We start from the raw sequence: 23,603 nt of genomic DNA on the forward strand, positions 1-23,603 counted from the left end.
GCCTTCATGCCCCAACACCACACCCTGTTTATGCTCAATGGCCACGCGGTCAAAGATCCTGGAAGTCGTAGTGTCCCTGCTGTGTGATTGTGCCGGAAGAGTCGGGAATATGTTTGTCTGTGTCGCTAATATGCTCAATGTTCTTGGCTTCAAATGTGAGAGTTTCTTTGGGGCTTTTAGAGTCATCTTTTTCGCTTATTGTGTTCTTTTGCTCAGCCATTTCGGTGACGCATTTACCTTCATCAGTTGCAATGTTTTAATTTTATGTTTTTTCTTTCTTCTCTTTCTCTCTTTTTCACAGATCTATCCCGATCCTGAGTCCGAGAAGGCCATCATGGGCTCATTGGTATTCTGCATTCATCACAAGCAAGGCTGCAAATGGTCTGACGAGTTGAGGAAATTGAAGGTGATTATTCCGACAGTCTTTTACGTGTTCGTTCGTTCGTTTTTTTCCCGAGAGTATCCGCTCACGTATGCAAACCAGCGCTTCAGGGAAGTACGTTTTTCTCCGCTATCTCTTCATTCGGGATGAACGAATGAAAGTGCACACACACTCTGTAGCGTGCTGCAGCTGTAGAAGAGCTACAGAAGAAATGAAGAAAATTTGCTTTGGAGAGAGCGAGCTCCACGCGAAAGACGCACGGCGCGAGCACTCGATTAGAGCAGCTTAGCGTACCTCTTACTACCTTGTGCGCAACTACCAGTAATCCGCAACTGTGAGAATGTGCGCAGGCGGGGTGCCATAGGAAACTGGTTTGACGATCGTTTGATCCTCGCGTTCGGCGGTAGCAGCAGGTGACGAAAGCGAGCGGGCCTGCGCGGGTCAGTACTGCGCGCGTGGCTGGTGACCCTGTATGTTCCTCCGGTACACAACACATCACACAGCCCACAAGAATCGAATCGTTTCGTCTGGCGGGCCGGCCTTTCGAATTGTGCCCGTGTGCTTAAGTTAATTAATCGTTGCTCTTTTGTAGCGCGAGCCGGCCTACGCAAACGTTTGAGTTTGTTAGAAATCCACCATCGAACGCCCTTTTATATATATATGACGACTTTAGAGATGTTTGTCGGAGTTGAGTTTGCTTGAGGAGGACTAGCTAAACCATAGATGATATTGACGACATACATACTTACCTTTCATTTTTCTAATACGTTCCCCCCCCCCTTTTCTTGTTGCTCCCTCCAGGCACATCTGAACACCTGCAAGCACGATGCCATCCAGTGCCCGAACAAGTGCGGCTCCCAGATACCGCGCGTAATGATGACGGACCATCTGGCGTTCACCTGCATCCTGCGCCGTGCCATCTGCGAGTTCTGCAACGTGGAGTTCACCGGCATTGGGCTGGAGGAGCACGCCGGCACCTGCAGTTCGGAACCGATCTACTGCGAGTCCAAGTGTGGCACGCGCGTACTCCGCGGCCGCATGTCCATCCATCGTGCCAAAGACTGTGCCAAACGTTTGCGCCGCTGTCCGCACTGTGGCCGCGAGTTCTGTGCCGACACGCTGGCCGCCCATGGCGCTACCTGTCCGCGCAGCCCCGTCCCCTGTCCGCAGCGGTGCGACGCGGGGCCGTTCGCGCGCGCCGATCTCGATGCGCATCTGCGCGACGAGTGCAAAGCGCTGACGGTGCCGTGCACGTTCAAGGAGGCCGGATGCCGCTTCAAGGGTCCGCGCCACCTGCTGGAGGCGCATCTGGAGGCGAACACGTCCGCGCATCTGTCGCTGATGGTGGCACTGTCGGGCCGGCAGGGACAGCAGATCAATATGCTGAAGAGCGCCATGGCGAAGCTGAGCACCAACTACACCGGCACGCTGCTGTGGAAGATCACCGACTGGTCGGTGAAGATGCAGGAAGCGAAGACGAAGGACGGGCTGGAGCTGGTCTCGCCACCGTTCTACACCAGCCAGTACGGCTACAAGCTGCAGGCGTCAATGTTCCTCAACGGCAACGGGCCGGGCGAGGGAACGCACGTGTCCGTGTACATCAAGGTGCTGCCGGGCGAGTACGATGCCCTGCTCAAGTGGCCCTTCTCCCACTCCGTCACCTTCACACTGTTCGAGCAGGGAACGCTCGGAAGCGGCGGCGGCGGCCAGGGAGGCGTCGCGGAATCGTTTGTGCCAGATCCGACGTGGGAGAACTTCCAGCGTCCATCGACCGAGCCGGATGCGCTCGGGTTCGGCTTTCCACGATTTGTTTCGCACGAGCTGCTCAACAGGCGCCCGTTTGTGCGGGATGACACCGTGTTTCTGCGCGTAAAGGTCGACCCAAGCAAGATAGTGGCAGTGTAAGAGGGAGCTAAGACAAAAGAGCAAAAGTCCAATGATTTGTACATAGTATGGATAAACTTATATGCGCGCACACTCACCCCCACCTCCTCCCAAGAACCTGCTCGGTCCACCTCATCCCCAACCACATTGTACATAGTTGTCCCGTTGACCCCGTCATACAACGTAACAATCATCCTCCAGCCTTAGTCAATCGTGTGGGCCAAATCGGGTAGTTCTCTCCCGGCGAGAGAAGCTGCTACGCGATGGCGCACGTACTGGGGATTGGCCGCAGGGCGCTGGTTCGCGCTCCGTTTCTGTCGGCCGGAATGGAGCGGGATACTGCGCCCCTGGACCCAGGGGACAGTCTTCAGGACCGTTTGCTTGTAAGAGAACACGGTGTACCAATCACACTAAAAACGAAAATCAGCTTCGAAATCTCATAGTTGCTTGTAAGGACACGAACAACGCGTCTACACGGCGTGGAACACTTTAGGATAAGTCTAGTTGCGTAGGCAAAGCGTAGGCGAGAGAGTGCAAACAGGGGGGGGGGGAAACCACAAGAAAACAAATTGTTTCGATTACTTTGTACAACAAAAAACGGCAAAAGTTTGGGGCAAAGTTTCAATCGCAATCAAAAAGCTTTCAATAATGACTACAAAAGCAACGTTATGCGCTGTTGTGTCTTTGGGCAAGATACAATATAGTACACCTTTTGGCTAGCAGAAAACTGAACCGTTTGCTTGTATTATAGTAACTTACTAGTAGAGTAGAAGCAAATTATGCCTATTAAATCACTCTCTTTCGTCTTCTGATTGACGGCGATCGTCAATACTGAAAGACGCGTTTGAAACAGAAGCATCAGCTCAGCGTGTAACTCTTACTAATCGTAACACTTTTCTTTTGATTCGAGTCATTAGCTTTAAGGTGCCAATATCGGTGAAGCATTTGGGTACTTTTCTGTAGAAGAAAACACGATCGAGAATGTTGTAAACCGTTCAACAGTAGTTAGTTAGTAAGAAGTAAACTCTTTTGTTTCGTTTCATTTTTCAGTTCGTTATAATTTCACTCATTTCAAATGGAGATTGCAGCCTTGCTAAGGGAAGAGGCTGGCCTCAGTGCTACTCTCTTCTTCGCACAGCAAGGCACGCAAATCCAGCACATTTAGCTAGAAAACCATTTCTGTCGCACAGTAAGACTCATCCAAGGCGTGCTATGTCGTGCGTCGGTAGGGTTAAGTTGATGTTAAGCTAAATACCGGTAGACCATAAGAACGTGTAAAAGCATTATCAATTCGGGTAGTATATTCGTTACGTTAGTCATTACAAAGATCAAACCATACAAAGCTCGAAATACATCTGAGTGTGTACAATTGACTGATTTAAGTAAAAAATTTCAACGTTTTGTGTTTTTTTTTAATTTTAATTATATCACACGTGTAATATTTGGTGTTGATGGTGATGCGCGGGTCGATCCGTAAGCAATCTGGAGTTATTCGAGTTGACCCGGAATCTACAAGTGGAACGATTCTGGTAGGTGCAAAAAAGCTTTAGCGATTCCGACCCGTAGGTGCCAAAGAAGGTTCAAGAACCGACCTAAAGCTGCTGACCAAAAGTGAGAAGGAAGCGTTTATGCTTTCTTGAACATTCTAATCATTTCAGCCACATGAACGTGTAGCACCCACCTGCTATTAGCCGATTCGACCCGAACTCGTTTATCTTGGAATCGTTTATCCTATCTTCTAGCCGGCTCTGGACCAACGGCTTCGATCCAATAGAGACAGGATTGTATGACAGCTGAAAAATATGAATCTATCTTCTCAAAAGTGTGGAAGCGAACACCCGATGTTTTTGCAGTATTGACATGCATAACGTTGTGGAGCATTCGTTGGTCCTGTCGCGCTTATAAAATTTGGTCCCAAAGCGATCCAAAGCCGGCTTCGAAATTGTCTGGATCCGGTCGGAACCGGCTAGGCCTTCGAAGGCGTTTTGCCCTTCACTTCTATGCACCCACTAACAGACGAAAGTTGGTAATAAAGATCATAAGTTATCATTGTTTAGTTTTTTTTTGATTGGATTTGCAGTGCAGTGAAACTAATATCAAATGGATGAAACATACATTCAATGAATTTAAACGATTTTTTATCTAATTTCCGGTATTTTAGTTCATCTCATGTTATAACTACTAAATAAGTTTTTTTTTTAATGTGAATCAAACTGTAAATGAAAATTTATAATAAATTAGGAATGATGAGTAGAAGTGATACACAATACATTATTATTAAACCTTTTAAATGAAAGTATATATTTTATTCACAATAACTTTTTTTTACAAGAAAACAGCTTTTACTTTCTTTTAAGCCCATTGTGATTTGAACATATGAACAGATAAATGAAAAAAGACAATAAATTTACAGCCTTTTCCTACACCCACTCGGGTGTTATTGATTGAAAACAGTATCCCTGACTGGTACGATAAAACACATAACTTACTAAACATTAATCTATAAACTTACTCTCTGGCTTTAGACATTTAATGGACAATCCTTTTTTAAGGTGATTTTATCCTTACTGTTTTAGTATTAGTTCTGAGAATACATTACCAGGGTCTGGATGAACCGGACGATCCCAGCCCGCTCGTACCACCGAAGCTGAACGATTGTGTAGTTGTGTTCATCGAACGTACAACCTTCCTCGTCTGTTCTATCCGACTAAGCAAGTCCATTGCATGGGGCAGCAACGGTTGAATGGTGTGCAGCTCCAGCACAGTTACATTTTCCAAATTCACCGTATGCGACCCTTCACTTTTGATGAAGTTTTCCACCGTGGTACGCAGCTTAGCGCAGCGCACATCGTAGATATCCTTGATGAGCGTTTTGATGCCATCGGACGAGGGAACGTCTTCCGGCGCGGTATTGAGAATCAATTTAGCTTCCACCATGTAGTTGGGGCTGGGCATTTTGGTAAAGGTACTGCAAATGAATCGTATCGTGTGTAAGCAAAATCGTTGCGTGCATCATTGACGGATTACTATACCTGATGCGCTTCTCCGTTTCCTTAATATCTTCCAGCAGATCTATATCCATCCAGTTCGGTGCTACGATGCGACACTTTTGTTGTTGTCGAAGATGTATTCCCAGCCATAGTGGTACATAAAGCGGTGTGCCACCTCGGAATGGTTCAATGGTGCCCGATATGAGATAGATGGAATCATGGTTAAAGTTGGGTATCACACTAATTAGGGAGTTTTCACCGATAAACTCTAGCTCGGCCGGTTCCATCTGTTGTGCTCCTGCACGTTCCTATCAAAACACTTGCGACACAAAGCATTTTGCGCGCTTTTGTGACATAACGTCAGTAATGTCAGGAGCTTGCTGTCATCCCACAGCTGTCAGATTTTGACAGCAAATCGGTCAGAAAAAAAACGTAAACAGTGGCCACCGTGTGCCACTTGTTGTTTTTTCGTGTTCGACACCTAATTTAATTCACTTTTAGCTGTTTTAGTAGCTGCTTTTAGAAATGTCCGAGGCAAAAGAAATGCAGGATGACGAAAGGGAAGCTCTCATAGCGATATACGAAGGTGACAGTGCCTTCAAGCAGGTGAACTCCGAAACGTACCAGTACAAAGTAGGTATCCGGCATCTCGTCCTGTATCCGGAAGAATGTATTTTTCTAAGACTCAATTTCTGTTTTCAGTACGGTGAAGAAGGTAACAAATCGTTTCTGCTAGAGATATGTTGGACGGCAAACTATCCCAATGAGCTGCCCAGCTTCAATCTGGAAACTTTCTACAACAGAAATCTGTAAGTGAAACAATTCATCTTCAATGGGTCGTAGAAAGTTTTAACAACTGTTCCATGTTGTCACTCTAATGTTTAGCTCTCGTTCGGCGAAAGATTCGATTGCCTCCATCCTAAATGAAGAAGCGCAACAATGGATTGGTTGTGGCATGACATACACATTATTTGAGTGCCTAAAGGATAAGCTGGATGAACTGCTGACGGATGAAAACTGTAATGCGGGTGATGGTCAGCAGATGATCATCGGTACCACCAACGCACGTGTGGAAGCTGAACAATCGAATAGCGATTCTGATGAAGAGGGCGTGGCGAACGAAGGGAAAGATGGTAAGAGAGATGCGAAACGGGAACATCTTACCAAGGCCCAGAAACGGAAACAGTGGGACCGTGTCGATAGCAAGGGTAACCGGCAGCGTGGCTGGAATTGGGTTGATATCATCAAACATTTGTCGCAGACGGGAGGAAAACCAGAATAGGGCAATGAGAAAAGGCTGGCCTATCTATGTTTAGCAGTCAATGCAATGAACTGTGTAGCCCGATGGAAAGGAATAATATAGCTTAATAAAGTACTGTGAACGTCAAACACGCTGATATTACATTGGAATGATTAAAAAGAAAACCCGTCGTTTGTTTCAATTTGGAAAATTGTTTATTCTGTCCGTTTATGATCTAGAACTTGCTGCGGTATTCGTGCAATGATAAATCTACGATAGCGCTGATTGTTAAAATTGCCATATAGAAACAGCAACATAAGCTGACGGCATAATGGCCCAAAAAGCGCCAGCAAGGCAAACGAATGGAACAAAGTGTTTAGCGGTACTGCAGTAAACTTTTTTCCTACTTTGGGCAACAGCGGTAGGATTCTAGGGTGTAAAGTTGCTATACCAAAATACTAATATAAGTTGGGAACGGTTGAATTGCGCTAATGTTTTTTTTTTTTTTTTATCACAGCAGTGAAGCATACATTTGTAGACGGTTTGAGTTTTGGTTTTCGGTTCTCTGCTGCTATTTTTTCACTGATAAAATGCCGTTTAAAACTTTGCTAAAAGCCTAATGCATAAAACCGTGCTGCCTTTCTCTATCATACTATCGCATATCAGCTGTCGGCTCGATAAAAGTTTTTGGAACCTATCATAGAGGAATGATTAACAGTCTGCTGCTGTATTGGAGTTTCACAAAAAAATCCAGAAACTCATCTGGTACCATTTTTATATTCTTAACTAACTTGCTTATTGCATTTTTTTATGGAATAAGTGGCAATTAAAGCAATTGTTCAAAGTTGAATCGAATAATCAAATGCTTTTAAGCGGATAAAATTTCTTTTCTACGTCGTATAATCAAATCGGAGTTTGGGGATCGAAAAATATCTTGGCGGCGTGAACAAACGGCGTGTTCATTTGTAGTTGATATGATTAAAATTCCCTACACAGCTTGTTGTATCGTGTTAAATATGGAGTTCGAAAATGAATTTTCGTTGACGTCGATGTTGCTTGAAACGCCTGGTTTTAAACTTAAATCCTTCTTCTAAAAGTAATCTTTACGACGAACAATTCTATCATTTGTGTTTATCCTACGGATCTATGACCGTTCCCTTGCGTACAACTCGCTTCTACACATTGCAGAACAATGGAAATAGTGCATTCGTCTAATTCTAAAATGCGAGCTACAGTTGCCGATGTGCTCCCATAGTTTGGTCCTAAAAAGGTGCGTGCGTGTCGTTGGGACGTGTTTTCCTTTCACTGATCCGTCCTCCGTACTGACTAGAACAAGATGGTTTCGTTGTTATTTGTCGTTGTGTTATTTCAATCCGTTGTGTTGCTGTGCTGTTCTTCCATCCGTTACCGTCTCTTTGGCACTCGGCTTATGATCCTGCACAATACAATCTGATGGTAGTGCGATGGAGGACATAGGATTTTTGAGTGTCATTATTGTGAAAGCACGCGAAAGAGGAACGGACTACCCCCTCTCTACGAACAGCAGTAATCTGCGCCGAACGCTGGTACTAGATAGTTGGGCAGATAATGGCGATATCTTACGGCGGTCTATATCCTCCAATCGAGCCGATATTCATCGGTTTTGAGCAAATGCGCATGTACGTTCCATCCCTCGCACTGAGCCATGTTAAGGAATTCGTTCCACTTGTTTTGTATTTCCCAGTAGCGATCGCGCAGCTGGCTCTTGTCTTGCAAGTAGGAAGCAACGTAAAAGTAGGATTTTATAATATCCAGCGGTTTAACCGTGAAGTGCAGGTATACACCGACATAGTGGCGCGTTTCTGCTATAAGAAACTTGTCCCGCGAATCAAAACAAGCTATCAGGTTTTCCAGATCGTAGCAGTTGCGATAAAACTCGGTGAGCTCCCGGACAGAGCATCCGATCTTCACCCGAGCCGTCAGTGTCACAGTTTGGCCAACGGTGACTCTTTCCAGCTTGTTGACTTGCTGCGGAGAGAGCATCATTCCGGATTTAAAGTACTCTTCCAATGCGATTAAGTAGCGTGCTTCATTAAACGTTCTCAAGCAGACTGCCTTAACCGCCTTGATATTGGCGTAGATGTGAATCAGTGTCACGAAGGCAAATAAACCATACAACACCCTAGAAAGGACAAGCAAAACAATTAGTTCACCTTCGATGATTGGTGACTCAGCTGCAACCAACTTACTTTTGATTTTGCAGGTACGTGAGAAGGAAAAGCCCTACAAAGGAGGCAATTAAATTGACACAAGTTTCCTGGGCGCTATCTTTCGATGCTACGTCCGCCAAGTTGCCGCGTATGGCATGGTGTTGGGTAAGGGCGGACCTGGTCGCCCCACCCGCCACACCGACTATCGCTTTCATGGTAGTTGTTGCACATAGTATGTACGTAGACGCCTTCGGATAGTACGGCAGCACGAACAGATCAATAGCCATCGCAACATCGTTCAGTATATCCGCGCGGATGCGCCACTTTTTCGAATCGATATCTAATTCCGAACTGTTATGGAAGTGGAAATGAAGGTTAAAAATAGCAACATGAAACACAATCTTCGCCGGGAGAAATGGGTCGTGTGAAATAACATGCTTGAGTGACATTGACATCGCATCGCAAAAATTAAAAAGACAGAAAGCAGTGCAACCCTGCCAAGCTTACCCTTTCCACCAGGCGAACAGTATTCTACCCAAATGTCCGGTACCATCCTTGAGCACCCATGTAATTGTTGCTGAAAGTGGGTTGGCCGCATCGCTTCCGACACCAACTCCTTTGAGGATTGCATGAGTTGTTAGCGTTCCTACGCAAACGAAAGAGTGTGATTTACAGTGTTAAACACATGAAATTGAAAGGGATTTTGTCATCATAGTCTACAACTTACCGCTTATGGTGCTACAGAAAGCCTGCAACGTGTCCCACTTTTGGTATGATAAGTAGTCACTGCTCACACTGTCCGGATATCCAACAGGCAGGAAGAGATGCTGAAAAAACCGCTTTAAGCTGAAGCGCTTCCGTATCGATGGCCGTTCACCCTTAACTGTTACGCGAACAACAGTGTCTTGGTCTGTGCAGGAGGAAAAATTGCACGCGTTAATAAATAATAAACCAGCCATGGGAGGCTGTGCTGGGCCAAACTATCTTTGCTTACGATCTGGCGTGACGTAGAGAATTTCCTCTCCATTCGAGCAGTACTGTTCGCGGAAGTGGATTTTCATGCTGATACAAACGCAATCGCGTACGTAAAACACAATTCACCAGCGCAACAAAACATAAACCAACCAATCGATGAGGACGAACAAAACCTAGAACCAACTGGAGATTAGTTTTTCCTTCATGAGTACAGTACGGACAGCTCCATTTGTTGTTATATTTTCTGCTGTTTTACCTGACAACCGATTGCGATGGTGTGGAGAGCGACCAGGTGGACATCGTATTTGACATTTAGGGATTTTTTTTAACTTGATAAAAAATTGTAAAGAAAATGGCTTGAGAAATATTTCCTATTTTTGCTGTGATGTCTTTGTTTGAAAAAATAAATTGAGGAAAAATTAGAATACATTTTTTTACTTATTATTTTGAAACAAAATTTGGCAGAGGAACATGTTGCAATCCAGGGGCTAGCAACATGTTTACACAAGTTTATTTTCGTTTAGAAATAACAATATGAAATGAAAGTTTTTTCCGTCCAAGGCCTGCTTTTTTGCTTACGATTTTATCGGAAAGCGTAGCAAATCGTCGTCCGAAGCTATCTGTCAAATCCCATAAACAATTTTTACAGGCCTTCCGATAAAATCGCATGTGAAAAAGCAATGACACGGGCCTAGGATGAGTTTTTATCGACTGTTAGGGCCAAGGTTATTAGACTCTATACAGGTTACGACAGAGCGTTTGAGAGGGTCACCATTATGGATACCTTGTTTACAACTTTTCTGTCAAAATAGATGCCGACCAGCTGTTGCTTGGCACGAGCAACATAAATAAGTTTACAGAAGACGAAATTACTGCTACAATTATTCTTCATGCTAACTAGTTATATCATTTATAGAATATGACTTCTATGTTGGATTGGTTAATGCTAAGTCAATTTTGCTTACATGCCCTGGATATCGTCGGATTGTCTCATCAGTTTCAATTGTTCTACAGGTTTGGTATTGCTGTCCTAGCTTCAGTGGACGAGAGTTCATGCCGTCCAGCAGCAACAGTGTCCAAACTGGGTTATTGTGCTGTCCCAGATGCTGCCCCTCGTATGAGAAGTGGCCAGATCCCATGTCGCTTCGCGCATAACAGCTCGTCCTTTATTCGGATTGGAACGGACACGGAACAATTCAGTGAAAGAGTATCGATGTGATGACACCCTTTTGACGATGTTGGTCAGGGAACCTGTGATGATGTGGTGCAAAAAATGCTACCGGCATCACTTTCGTTCCGCTATTGCACTTGACCCGAACTAGGACCGCGACGGCACTGACGAACTTGCGGCAGCGGTGATGATGCGTATCCCTCCTTCGAAATTGCGGTGCTGAGATGATGATAAGGTAGAAGCTTGTGTGGTATGTCCTTACTAAAACACTGCTTAAGCTACACCCAAGGTGACATGCATTATCGTCCCCCACAGGAATAAGGCTGCAGCCAAAACGGAATGAATATTTGTTTTCTTTGAACTGGAACGGCAACAGTGGCAGCATAGACGATCGTCTCGAACATGACGACTGCAACGAACCGACATGGAACCGCGGACAATAACTTAAATAACAACTATGCATAAGCACAAATATACTTATAGTTTATTTCCTAATTATAATTGTTACAACAGGACCGTTCAACATTTACTCCCCGGCTCAGCCACTACTCTTCCTTCACAAGTGCTCTTCTCGGTGACCCTCATATTCATCTCTTTCTCCTTCTCTTTATCATATAATTTGTATGAAAAGTGAAATAATGTGGATAGGGTTTATCTGCCTCTATCAAACATGAAAAATATTATGACGTCATACATGTCAATACTGCAATCACATCGTGTGTTAGCTTCCACGAGAAGATATATTCGTTTTTTGATTAGGCTAGCATGCAATGCTGTCTCTATTGAACCGTTAGTTCGGAGCCGTTGATTCGTCGACGGCTCTGGAACAGTGGACTCGCAGCCGGCTCCGCAGTTGTTGGAATGGAGCCGTGAGTGCAGAGCTGTTAGTCCGGAACCGGTTGCGGAGCCCTTGGAGCGGAGCCGGCTACGGAGCCGTCGGAGCGTAGCTGGCTCCGGACCCGTTAGTCCGGAGCCGTTGGTGCGCTCCGAAACGCCCATCACTAGATCACAGGACTGTTCTTGGACGGAAAGAATCTCGTGTGATGAAATTCTACGAGAAATTAAAAAATAAAATTATTTCTTTTTCATTTCACTAAAATATGAATCAAATTACCACGTGCTGTTAGAGACTGGTTTGATGTTAATCTACGGTTAGAAACGTGTCGTTCGATATGATTTTTTTATGTCCAGCCGCTGCATACATTTTCCGTCCAGCATATGCTCACTATCTGGCTACTTCATCCGCTTCTTTATCGGCTCTCCCTTATTGCTTATACACACATGATTTTGCAGCAAACTTAAGTTAATGTCCTGAGATCGTTTTCCGACGTAACGATTTTTCAACTCGTACATGTTGGGTCTTAATACGATAACACACGAATATTCATAGCGGAATCCCTTCTCCACTTTCTACACAAGTCCAGTAGAAAGTACATAATTAAAATTAGATTTACAATAATTGAACAATTCAACCTAAAACATCGTACTATTGCACGATTGCAATCCAGTTGCAATCAGTCGAATTGTAAACAAACCAGTCCAATTGTAAACAAACCATTCCAATTTGTCTGTCAAAATTTTTTCATTCATTTTTTTATTGGAAATCGGCCAAAACAGGCTTTTGTCATAACCTGTATAGAGTCTAATAACCTTGGTTAGGGCGGTGGCAACGCTTTTTCGCATGCGATTTTATGGGACGGCCTGTCAAATTTTTATATGGGATCTGACAGATAACGTCGGACGACGAAATCGCACGTCCGACGTTATCTGTCAAATCCTATATAAATTTAATCCGATAAAATCGCATCCGATCAGCGTTGATAAATATCGACTGCCCTTATCCAGACCGAATTTCAAGCAATCACATAAAAACTAAAAAAAAAATGCAAAAAAAGCAATCGAACACGACATCGAACATGGAAAATGTATCTAATTTGGCAGGTTTGTCTTATCTGATCGATATGTCTGAAGGTGCACCTTCATACAACTTTATACGTTTGTTCGAGACGGATGTCTTGTTCGATTGATGCCAGAGCACCGCTTAAGATGCTCCCGTAATTCCGAACGACGTTCGTTTTCCAACTGGACGGTTTTGCTGTACTAAAAGCTTATTATTCTGCGGTGACTAAAATATGACAAAAATAGTCATTTTTTTCGATCAAAGGTTTGGCCAGGCTTGATCATTCAGCGTTGTTGTGCCAAGGAACATGAAGAACATATGAAAAGCCTATGGAAAGGCCGTTAAAGGGATGTTACAATCTTGACAATGCCGTTACTAGTGTGTAATACACTAGTCTTACCAAAGTTCCGTTGTTTGTTCATATTCTCTCTATATCGCATTTATTAGGGGATTGAATAGTAAAGGGCAAGTTAGCATAACTCTCATGCGCTAATTTCCAATTTAAGACTTCTCTAGAACATAGAAATGTACCGGCCGTGGGTTCAAATCCTGCACGCTGAATGCGAGAAGGTATTTTACTTTCTATTTGAATCTTTTTTAACTCATTTTACATACGAGGGGTTGTTGTATGCACGAAAAATGGTTTTAACAATGGGAAAAGTATAACACAATTCCAAATAATATTCTCTCGTTCTCTCCAGATGGCTAGATACCCCACCTTCTCTCTCACTTCATAAAATAAACGTAAATTTTCTTGATTTTTCGTTCTCCTTTTTTTCAATTGCATTGAACGGATGGCGAATCAACAAACATTAGCACAACTAAAAAGATTACAACGTTTCTAATGACACTATTTTTTTAACTTAAAGCTTATTGTCAACAATTTTCTTTTTTAAATCGTGCTTTAAACTTTAACTTATAACACCGATATTACAAAAAAATCTCGTAGCATTCACCTACTCACCGGTGTGCTCGGTTAATGCTGGAGTCTCTAATACAAATTTTCGGGATGTCCCTTATCGTGTTTTCTTGATTTCAGGAATTTGTCTTATCCACGTATCACCGTATTTCTTTTTTAAACTGCTCTTATACTATGCGATGTGAATCTTATATAAGTGCAATTGAAAAGAATCAACAACAACAAAACAACAATCATGTCGCTCCAACATAATGCGAATGCAAGCCCAGCTCCAAGGGATGCGCTTTCAAAGGAAACACCGACCCAGCATGGGGCACATGTCCCACCGGGTTCCGATGCAATAATTCAAAGGCAAGAATTTGCCATTGACACCACTATTTGTTTTCTCTTTTCCAAGCTTCGGTTTCCATCTCACTTTATCCTACTACCCACTTGGGCATCAAACGATGGGTAGATCCCCAATACTTGCATCTTCTATTTTTCAACGGTTGATAAAAATCGCTAGAAAAAGTACGATTAGAATTTGTGCCAGCACACACGACCAATTGCTGCACAGTGTGAAGTATGTTAGCAATCGGGAAACGTTTGCGGGCGCATATGATTTATCGCAAAGTTGAGTGAAAGCAATGAACCCGCCAGAAAGGATGCTAACAATATTACACGACGTAATAGGAGATTTATTTAGCGATCAATTGTATCGTAACGTTTGTGGAATGGGAAAGACTCGCACGCCTTGCGCTTGGGATGCAAGGGCGCGGTGATGTTTGGCGTCGATGGAGACTCCTGTGGTGTTGTGGTTCAGTTGACCCTTATCCACAGGAAGAAGTGAGCATTTTTGTTGGGGTCAAGTTTATGGGTGATAACGGCCATTGGCCTTGGCTGTTATCAAAACCAGGAAGAAGAGATGGACGATTTTGCGTTGCTAGAAAGCGAAGTTGTGATATGGAGTAATACAATATAATAATTGTACTGAAATTTAAATCCAATAAATGTTTCTGTAATATTGCCTTACAAAAGTACAGTCTGTTCCCGAGTTACGCGGTTTCTGCGTTCCCGACGAATCCGCGTAAGTAGAATTTCACGTTTTTTGACAATAATACTATTGATTACTCGGAGTTTTTGAATTAATTTAATACTTTTATACACTTTATCATTTATTTGATATGATTTATGCAGAAAATTCTAATATTTCTGGCTTTTAAGCGGTTTCAATTTGTTAGCAAAAATTCAATTTATACCGAACTTGAAGCAAATTGTACTGATTTGTCATTTAATCTGTCAAATTTAGAAAACTGAAACCGAAGTCTAAAACCGTGTAACTGGGGAACAGACTGTACCCGTATTTTCTTCCACGTCTGTGTATTTTTTCAACCAGTCCATAATTTCTAGATAAAGTCGATTAAGAACAGGGATCCAGTTTCCGGTTCCTACTAAGGGTGAGCGAATAAATGAAAGCAATCCACCCACTGCCACTGCCACTGGGGACACTGGAACAAAGACTATGGCGCCTCTGTTGGAGTTAATGGAAGTAACAACAGCAACAATAGGATGAAAAAAACGAAAAAAAAAGTTCAGATAGTTTAGTGTTCTTCTGGTGCTATTCGTACCAGGAACGATTCCTTCAAGCATTCAGCAAAGCAGCAAACAAGCAGCCGGCGTTCGACCTACGCAGGAGCGACTTGTCCAATTTATGGCATATGTGTTCAACAGCACTCACCACGCATTGCCCCCCCCCCACCTCCCCCACGCCCGCACGGCGGTTGGGATTAGAACGCATTCGCGGGGAAGAAACCGGATAAAGCATTGCTGATCACCCCGCACCGAGTGTCGCCCGAACAATGTAGTGCGCCGGTGGGCAAAGTAATTGCAGAAAGATCACCGCGCTCCTTCGTACTCACACTGGCTTGGCGGAGGGATATGATTAATCATAGGTTTGATTCGGCCCTACTTTGGACGATGTCAAGGTCCCGGGCTGTTCGACTGTATCCCTTGCTGCTGCCGCCGCCGCTGTTTGTCGTCATCTTCGCCATGTGGCAGACGGCGGGAAGCGTTAAACCATGTACAGCCCACGACAAAAACTGCAACTATCAATATGATGCTATTGGGCAGGAGTGTAAAGCGGCAGCGTCACGTAAATGTTTCTATCGCGCGTGACCAAATATTAGAGAAACTTCCCATTTCCCCCATGGGTTTAATAGCTCACGAAGCAGTAAAATAGCTATATTTGACATAGCCACTATAACAATCACAGGATCGTGAGGAGAGCCAATCCCGGGATTTTTGTTTTTTTTGCTTCAAATTGTGTAATAGTTTTGAAAATTGATTTTTTAATGTGGCTTTTTGTTAAAAATACTTTGATAGCTTGCAGCGACTAAAATAAGTTTAAGAACTGACCATGGTTGGGACCTTGAATTGTATCATTTCTAATAAGTAGGTTCAACTAGAACTACAAGAAAAAGTAACAAAATACAACTTGGTTGAAAATAAAATTGGGGCATATACTTATTAATCTTTTCTTAACAATCAAGTTTGATTCACTATTCCAGTTATAGTTGCTGCTTTACCCACTCACTGATGGTTCTTTATTGATTTCGCAGTTAATAAAAAAAAACATATATGTCATCCAAGATTGTTCAGTTTAGTTTTTGCAAGCTGAAACATGATAGATTATTAAAATAAGAGAAAATTGAGCAAATAATCTATACTGTAACAGTATGATATTAAGATAATCAAAGAGTAATGTAATGAATAAAGTTAAACGTTAAAGTGAAAACTGCAATATTACAGAAATGAAAAAGGCTGCATGTTGGCTTTTTCCAATAGAATATTTTGGATTCATAAGCCAAGTTTACTACTTAATTTTTCATAAATAAATGAGAAGCTTTATATGATTCTAATTAAAATGTGTAAAAAGATCACATAACCATAAGAACACATGCGTCAACTAAAACACATCGTAAACCAAGGCGATATAAACTAAAGATCTAAAGACTAAAGAAGAAGAAACTTTTTTTTCTGTTCGTAGTTAGTTCAATAGCTAGTAATCAATAAATAAATCGATATTCATTCACACAGGTTTGAATCAGACCTTAAACAATATCAGTCTTAATTGAAATCACCGGTAAGCCAGTTTCGTAGTACAGTCGTCAACTCGTACGGCTTAATAACATGCCCGTCATGGGTTCAAGCCGCAAATAGACCGTGTCGCCATACGTAGGACTGACTATCCTGCTATGGGGGGAATCAATAAGTCACTGAAAGCCCAACTCCACAAGAAAGTGGTACAGTGGCAGACCTTGACCGACAACGGTTGTTGAGCCAAAAGAAGAAGAAGAAGAAGAAGAAGAAGAAGAATTGAAATCACGACCAAAATTTGGTAGTAAATATACTAAAAATAAACAAATGAGTAAATACAGATTTTCTCGTTGAGTTACTGTACAATTCATAAAAGAGGAATTGTGGATTAGTTTTTGTAGGATTTTAATTCATAACGGTTTTGTTGGTAGTTCGTACGGTTTGACAACACCATGAAATACGATTGTAGCATCGCGATTTAGATATAAACAAAGCATTATGCATTATGACTGTTTTCATCTCAGTCAATAAAACTTCTACCTCTTTATAAACTTGTTTACAGTGGCAATAAAGCGAATTTTGCCATCGTTTGAACAAGGTTTTAACGGGACAAACAAATCAATCTACTGCGGCGAGCAAAACTGTTACTCAATTCGATGCAATACGGGCGCCACCGACGCATGATCGAAAGCGTTGGAAAAACCTTAAACAAAGCACGTCAATAATAGTGCCATTGTCCACTAGGTCTGGCTAAAATGTCATTACAATCCTTCGAAAAAGGAATCACTTCGCTTCGTTACGGGGTGCAGAATGCTTTTTGGAGCTTTCAAAAACCGAAGTGTGGGGTTTCCGTGTCGCACCAAGCCGTCGTAATGGCTTGGTAAGGGAAAAGAAGAACTGCCGAAAAGGTCAACGGACAGTCGGTTCGGTTGGGGGTGTACACGCTCGTCGAAGGAAACCACTCGACCAGATGTTCGGCAATGACTCAAGGGTGGGTGAGTTGTCGTCGTGGTCGTTGTCGAGCTGGCGAGCCATATTGCGAAGAAGTTGTTCGATAGCATTGGAGCCAGATTTCCGAAAATGGCGAACATTCGTGGGTGAACCTGTGAGGATTGGCCGCTCGAAAACGGAAGATCCGGAATGGTTCATTGCGATGGTGTAAGTGTGTGTGTGCGTGTTTCAGTGTATGTCGATTTCGAAAGCCATTGTGGCATTGGCATGTCCAGCTAGTAGAAGTAGGAGTATTTTTTCACCAAGTTGTGAAACACTATAGACCATTGGGAGATCAGCAAGATTTTTTTTTAAATTTCTGGGTTTAATTTTGGAAAAACAAACAGTACAATCTGTAGTAGCTGGGACACAATTCTATGCATACTAATGAAGGTAGGGACTGTTGATATTGCTCTAAGTGAATGATAGTCTTCTTGATGCATAATTGCATTTCGGGCCACAGACAGCAAACCAAACAAATCTAGCAACGTAGGAGGATAAGAAAATAATCAATATTTACAGTAGTTCTAGCTGCCTGCAGCGGCACACATACTCAAATGTCCATACGCTGTCGAGTGGCGTAAAATGTCTGCTGAGCGATGAGCTAATGCAGGCCGTTCCTGGCAAATGCTATTGGCCATGGGCTATGGCAGGAAGGGTCCGCCCTGAATAACGCGCAACGGGAAGCAGTCAGCACGGTTGGCTAAGTGCAAGCACCATCGAGCGAATGCATCAAAAGCTCCCGATCGTGGGGCAAGAATACCCCGCAGGGGCCATGCGTGTCACCGGTTCCCAGCAGCACAATGCATCGGCGTCGGTTTAAATTGTAGTAGAACAACATTTTACAATTATCGAATGTTTTAATTGAAAGCAATACCGGGCCGATTGGCGCCAGAAGGCGTATGTCGCTTTGGGTATAATGGCGTTTAATGGGCTATCCTGGGCCGCACCCTCGAGGGCTAGGGAACAGTGCGGCTCTGTAAGTTCACAAACTTTAGCACCTATTATGGGTGGTGGCCGGTGGTATTGGTGGTGGTGGGCGCGTAAATCCAGAAATCCTACAGCAGAAGAAGGATGAACAGACGGAAACCTTGCAATGTTTGAACTTCTTTTCAGCGTTTTGTTGGACTTCCCTTCGAGGATACATTACCTAGCCGGTCTCTGTTTGCATCCGATGGACTAATTATGCTATCATCCGTACAAGTGTAATTGCACTGCAAGCATTCTTCCAGAAACCGGGCAGCTTATGTTCATTGGAAAACCGGACTAACCTTCTAGAAATGTAATTACTTCATTCGAACCGGCAAAGTATTGGCCCATCACGATAATCTGTGTGCCGCAGAAGATGCATAATTGAATAAACAGCCTGGGGATAATCTAAATGTCTGTCGGTCTCCCACGATGCGCAGCCGCATTGAATTTGATTGGGTTGGCAAGGGATTTTTTAGCTTAATTTTAGCAAGGTAGTTTTGGAAGGATACAGTTTTCATCATTCATTATTACTTCGATGATGATGATGTTTTGTTTTGAGTTAACGTTTCAGATGTTCAGCAGTTGAAAGTTCAACTTGATTGAAGACTTGTTTATTTAAAATTATGTATGAAATTATTGTCAAAACCCAACCACCGAGAGTAGCTATGATCTAATACACCAACTAAAAAGATAATTTAAAAATCGGTTTTCTACAGTAACCTTCCATGGAAAAAGATTTTTTTTCTATTCAGGATGCACGGCTTTGCCCTATTACTTAAAAAAATTAACTATGTTATTAAAATTAGAAATAATATCAAAATATATATTGGGAATGCTGCTCAAGGTAATATAATAATATTGAACGACAGAAGACTTTTTATTTTATAGTTTTCAGCTGAAAATGCGTTAATAATGCAGTCCGAATTCAATAGTTGAACGCTATTTAGTTGGCATGTTTTTTAGTTGAACACTCAACAGTTGGCTGACAGTTGAATTAAAAAGCGTGCGTTTGTTTGGAAAACCAGGTTTTGAAAATTTTGCAAAATTCTCATGGCTTGTCGAAAAAAATTTCAGAATATTTTTGTATGGAAAAACGTGCCAACTAAAAAGCACATATTCAATATTTGGCAGGGAATCGAAGTTCAACCAGTGAGTTCAGACTGTAATGCTTAAATTTAAAATATTTTCAAATAAAAGTTCTCTTAAAAGACCATAAAATATCATGCAATGTTTAAGACAAAAAATGAAACCAACGAACACTTTCACAAGGTTTATCAATTCACAGAGGTGTAATCGCTGGCGTAAATCTGGTATCTCGATTATTTCATGTTGCGTAACATGATTTACTCCAATGAGATTGGTTGCACATACTTGAAAGCGCCATGAATGGAAGAAGGCCTTGGTAGACGAATAATATACTTAAGATGAATGAAGTCATCATCGGGTTGCGTTATCCATATGAGTAGGAGAATAAACAGTTTTGGGAGGGTTTTCTACAAGCAAATCTACCTGTTACAGGTACAGTTGTGGAGAAATATTTGACAGCATAAAAACTATAGTATATCGTATTATATACATACAAAACCCAGAATAAGGTTTGGCGAGAAAATTATTAAAATATACTATTTAAAATATAACAAAAAAACATACTGCTGGACACCGATGAAACCGTACCAACGAGACGGCTGTATCTGTGCTTAAGTTTATTCGATACAGACACAAAACAAGTATGATGTCACCTTTGAATGCACGTTTTTTTATGAACTGATCCTCACATACATAAGCTCCCATGCGGCTTATAAATTAAGCGGGTGCCGTGCGTATGCTACCTTATGTAAATCATTCAAATGAATCCTACCCCATCACCCCAGACTCACCCTTCAATTTTTGTGGCTTTGTAACGTTAAGAACACAAATAATGAACGCTGCAATTTGGCTGGGCTGAGAGAGGAAGGAAGCATCGGACGAAGAAAAGTGAAGAATAAAATTAATTCAAAATGGTTTTTATTTTATTCGTCTGTGCTGCTGACTCACTGCGCCACGCATTTCACAAATCGCGAAGCGAGGCTTCTTCAGTGCTCGATTCGTATTCAAAGCTCCAATGCATTCGCTTGTAAATTCATGATGCATAAACGGATGACGGTAAAGAAATGGACAGAGTGCATTGTGCAGAGCAAGCAAAGCGTTTGACCACGGAAGACTTTTTAGCGTTGCATTCTATCATTGCGAAACATTCTTTTCCACAGCACAGGTTTGAGGCAATCAAACAGATATTGCAGCATAGGAAGCGTGTGGAAACAATGTTGCAGTTCGTGGATCGTTGACCGTGTAGGTGGACAACTAACTCATACGATGAAAAGATTCGTACTGTTGGTTATCAGCAGCGGCCAGGCACAGAGGACTGACGGGTCGTGCTTTAGTTGTAATAGGATTGGATAGACTCGCGAACCAATGGTAAATGTATGATTCGGTTGTGTAGCTATATTAAAAAGCTCAACCAAGCTGTCAACTGTTGGTTCGTTAGTAGACACTCGATGAGGTCATAATTGGTTGTGAGCGATCCATACCCTTTTGCCAATTACTCAACGCGGGATCTATCAATCATAAAAGTCCGCGTGTAAGGCTGCGCTAAAAGAATACATTTTGAAGCAAAAGGGAGGAAAAAAATCAGAGGCGTTTTTTAAAGATCATCCTCGATCAACTACGGGTGATCTCACATTGTTCTGTGTTAGATGAGGTACAATTTCACGCAATAAAATCTTAGGCCGTGCTTCATTTTGTCTATTGATGAGTGTTCTCGTCCGAGACATTGAGTAATTCACACGCGAATGAAACATTACGAAATCAGACGCTTTCTGAGATGTCAACGTCCTGTAGCATGGCTGGTGAAGATGTAGATTAATTTGAATTGTCCAAATTCGTATATTTTGTTGTTGTTGTTGTTTCAGTAGAGCCCCATTTAAACAGAACTGACGTGCTTGGGTGTCTTTAATTTGCTGTCGAGTCTGCAAAGGTGTAGGCTTCTGCTAAGCTGCGTAGGCACATCAGGTGATTAAGAATCAAGGGCAAAGTGTTATAATGTGTTTGGCGCTTTTCAGTATTTTTGGTTGTAGTTCATCTACCTTCGGGAGAGCTCTCCAATTTATGTTTCACTTTTTCACATTATAGCCAATTATAATTTACTACGATACCATTCGGTTTGTCCTTCTTTCAACCAACTAAAAACTGTAATCGTTAAGCAATCAATGAAATAGCTTTTTAAACATTCTTAAATTCGCTTAAATTTTAGCAGTCGCAGCATTAGGTACAGTCGCCAACTCGTACGACTCAAAAACATGTCCATCTTGGATTCAAACCTAGAATGGCCAGTCGCCCCGTAGCAAGGATGGACTATTCGACTGTGTGATGAAGAATTAAGTCTCGAAAGTCTGTATGGGCTGGCATGTCCGCGTAGGACGTTACGCCCAATAGAAGAAGAAGACAATTATATACAAAAAAACCTATATTGCACTGCTGTAAATATGTTTACTTTAAGGCATTCTTACACTATTATACACCTGTTGCAGATGACCATGTTATATTAGGCTGTACCGTAACATTAACAAACGTTTCTTTTTCTTAGGATAAAGAGACTAGCAAGCCAGATGCAATTTAAATAACAATAAAATAACTGGAAAAAATATTTTATTCCACTACGGGCATGGATGTCGCATACAATTGTGTACAATTATTTATGATGAATTGTTTTCGGTTTTTAACCACCTTTTTATTCCAATTTTATACAATAGTCCAGTAGAAGAGCTTTCAAATGATGAGTAATAGTGAAGCATACTGTAAAACTAACTGTATGGTACATTAGCAGCAAACTTTTTTATTTGTGAAGTGAATGTTTTTATCATTCTCATAAAACTGATATGCCCCTACGGAATAGCTCATCATCAGCGTATCCGATGTTGTGCCAATGTCGCCTCTCCGTTACCTTCCAGAGGCTGTAGGCAAATGTTAATATCAAACACAGCAGGCTACGAATGCATTCAAGATGGTTTATCTTCCCCGGGTACGATTACACGCCATGCCGCTAATGAAGAAAGGCAAATTTATTTCACTCATTAATGCACACAAAACTAAATGTTTACGCTAACGGAATGCAGTGTGCATAAAACGTGCTAAACACTTCAAATATGACGCCTAGGGCCAACAATTGTTCGTCGATCGGTTACGAGCCTTGCCAAAGTTACAGAGATAGCGCTGCAAAAGGGCGGTTGTTGCGATTGTAAAGTTTGCACCGCTGCTTGCATGAAGTTAAAAAACAAATGAGCCGACATTTGACTAATGACATTGGGTACCGCGGCACAAGTGATGTAACAAGTTCCGATGCCTACCGGGCGTTTTACAAGCGATACAAAACGATGCGCCACTTACAACTGTTCGTCTTACAGCTTCCGTTTGAGGGTTGGCGTATGAGCGCTTGGAATGTATCGTCATTCTGTAGGCAAGGGCATTCGTTTATTAAATTTGCTTGATTTGTCACCTATTGGTATTTGTAGAAGGCTGCACACGGATGAAACGAGCCGGTTTAGCATACACAGCTGTGATAACTTTGCTGATAAATGCTCCGCCAATTTGACATTGATGACCAGCAGGCGCATCATCGTGACGTGTTGGAGTGCTACAAAGTAACGATCGGTGAAGTTGTTTAAACTTGCTTTTTTTTAATATTCAATATACTTTCAACAGGCGAAAGAGACACGTCAGAATGTATTAAATCTGTAAATGAACTTTTTTCAGATTGATAAAAGATAAATTGATTTTTTTCCATTTTCTAATGCCACCAACCACAGAATCTGTATCTAGCAGTGTTCTAGCAATAAAGTTTCTAAGCGCTTTTCTCGCAAATACGTACCACCGATGCAATT

General features: G+C 42.3%; 4 protein-coding genes and 2 long non-coding RNA genes across 9 annotated transcripts in view; 3 read left to right on the forward strand and 3 right to left on the reverse strand.

Moving 5' to 3' along the window:
* LOC121596811 (TNF receptor-associated factor 4) overlaps positions 1-3,662 on the forward strand; it is a 30,968-nt gene extending 27,306 nt beyond the window's left edge. For all 4 annotated transcript variants that reach the window (XM_041922080.1, XM_041922079.1, XM_041922078.1 and 1 more), the window contains 2 exons: positions 302-406; positions 1,184-3,662. In XM_041922080.1, coding sequence (XP_041778014.1) covers positions 302-406; positions 1,184-2,287 — 1,209 coding nt within the window. In that variant the 3' untranslated portion in view covers positions 2,288-3,662. The remainder of the gene's footprint in view (positions 1-301; positions 407-1,183) is intronic.
* An 885-nt stretch (positions 3,663-4,547) lies between these two features.
* Positions 4,548-5,589, reverse strand: LOC121596389 (probable DNA replication complex GINS protein PSF2). Its single transcript, XM_041921287.1, has 2 exons — positions 5,299-5,589; positions 4,548-5,234 (listed from the first exon to the last, which is right to left on the reverse strand). The coding sequence occupies exons 1-2, from the start codon at positions 5,541-5,543 to the stop codon at positions 4,862-4,864; spliced, it is 618 nt and encodes a 205-aa protein (XP_041777221.1). The 5' UTR covers positions 5,544-5,589; the 3' UTR covers positions 4,548-4,861.
* An 87-nt stretch (positions 5,590-5,676) lies between these two features.
* LOC121597047 (RWD domain-containing protein 4) lies at positions 5,677-6,665 on the forward strand. Its single transcript, XM_041922512.1, has 3 exons — positions 5,677-5,889; positions 5,959-6,065; positions 6,142-6,665. Exons 1-3 carry the CDS (start codon positions 5,782-5,784, stop codon positions 6,536-6,538), a joined length of 612 nt encoding a protein of 203 aa, XP_041778446.1. The 5' UTR covers positions 5,677-5,781; the 3' UTR covers positions 6,539-6,665.
* Positions 6,666-6,694: 29 nt separating this feature from the next.
* LOC121597046 (RUS family member 1) lies at positions 6,695-10,201 on the reverse strand. The gene is made up of 6 exons (XM_041922511.1): positions 9,917-10,201; positions 9,680-9,833; positions 9,413-9,595; positions 9,193-9,331; positions 8,725-9,036; positions 6,695-8,657 (listed from the first exon to the last, which is right to left on the reverse strand). The coding sequence occupies exons 2-6, from the start codon at positions 9,744-9,746 to the stop codon at positions 8,105-8,107; spliced, it is 1,254 nt and encodes a 417-aa protein (XP_041778445.1). The 5' UTR covers positions 9,747-9,833; positions 9,917-10,201; the 3' UTR covers positions 6,695-8,104.
* A 193-nt stretch (positions 10,202-10,394) lies between these two features.
* On the forward strand, positions 10,395-11,326 carry LOC121597606. The gene is made up of 2 exons (XR_006005434.1): positions 10,395-11,081; positions 11,147-11,326. It is a non-coding gene; the product is annotated as an uncharacterized LOC121597606 (long non-coding RNA).
* Positions 11,294-12,578, reverse strand: LOC121597607. Its single transcript, XR_006005435.1, has 2 exons — positions 11,946-12,578; positions 11,294-11,882 (listed from the first exon to the last, which is right to left on the reverse strand). It is a non-coding gene; the product is annotated as an uncharacterized LOC121597607 (long non-coding RNA).
* Positions 12,579-23,603: the final 11,025 nt, after the last annotated feature.

The sequence above is a fragment of the Anopheles merus genome, chromosome 3R, assembly GCF_017562075.2.
Source record: "Anopheles merus strain MAF chromosome 3R, AmerM5.1, whole genome shotgun sequence".
In the NCBI taxonomy this organism is placed as follows: Eukaryota; Metazoa; Arthropoda; class Insecta; order Diptera; family Culicidae; genus Anopheles; species Anopheles merus.

Excerpts from the sequence above, each read along its gene's own strand:
- LOC121596389 (XM_041921287.1), bottom strand. The coding sequence starts at position 5,543 with ATGGAACCGGCCGAGCTAGAGTTTATCGGTGAAAACTCCCTAATTAGT. Across the intron at positions 5,235-5,298 it reads GAAACGGAGAAGCGCATCAG|TACCTTTACCAAAATGCCCA; the intron begins GTATAGTAATCC and ends ATTCATTTGCAG.
- LOC121597047 (XM_041922512.1), top strand. The coding sequence starts at position 5,782 with ATGTCCGAGGCAAAAGAAATGCAGGATGACGAAAGGGAAGCTCTCATA. Across the intron at positions 5,890-5,958 it reads CCGAAACGTACCAGTACAAA|TACGGTGAAGAAGGTAACAA; the intron begins GTAGGTATCCGG and ends TTCTGTTTTCAG. Across the intron at positions 6,066-6,141 it reads ACTTTCTACAACAGAAATCT|CTCTCGTTCGGCGAAAGATT; the intron begins GTAAGTGAAACA and ends TCTAATGTTTAG.
- LOC121597046 (XM_041922511.1), bottom strand. The coding sequence starts at position 9,746 with ATGAAAATCCACTTCCGCGAACAGTACTGCTCGAATGGAGAGGAAATT. Across the intron at positions 9,596-9,679 it reads TCTCTACGTCACGCCAGATC|ACCAAGACACTGTTGTTCGC; the intron begins GTAAGCAAAGAT and ends CCTCCTGCACAG. Across the intron at positions 9,332-9,412 it reads TTTCTGTAGCACCATAAGCG|GAACGCTAACAACTCATGCA; the intron begins GTAAGTTGTAGA and ends TCGTTTGCGTAG.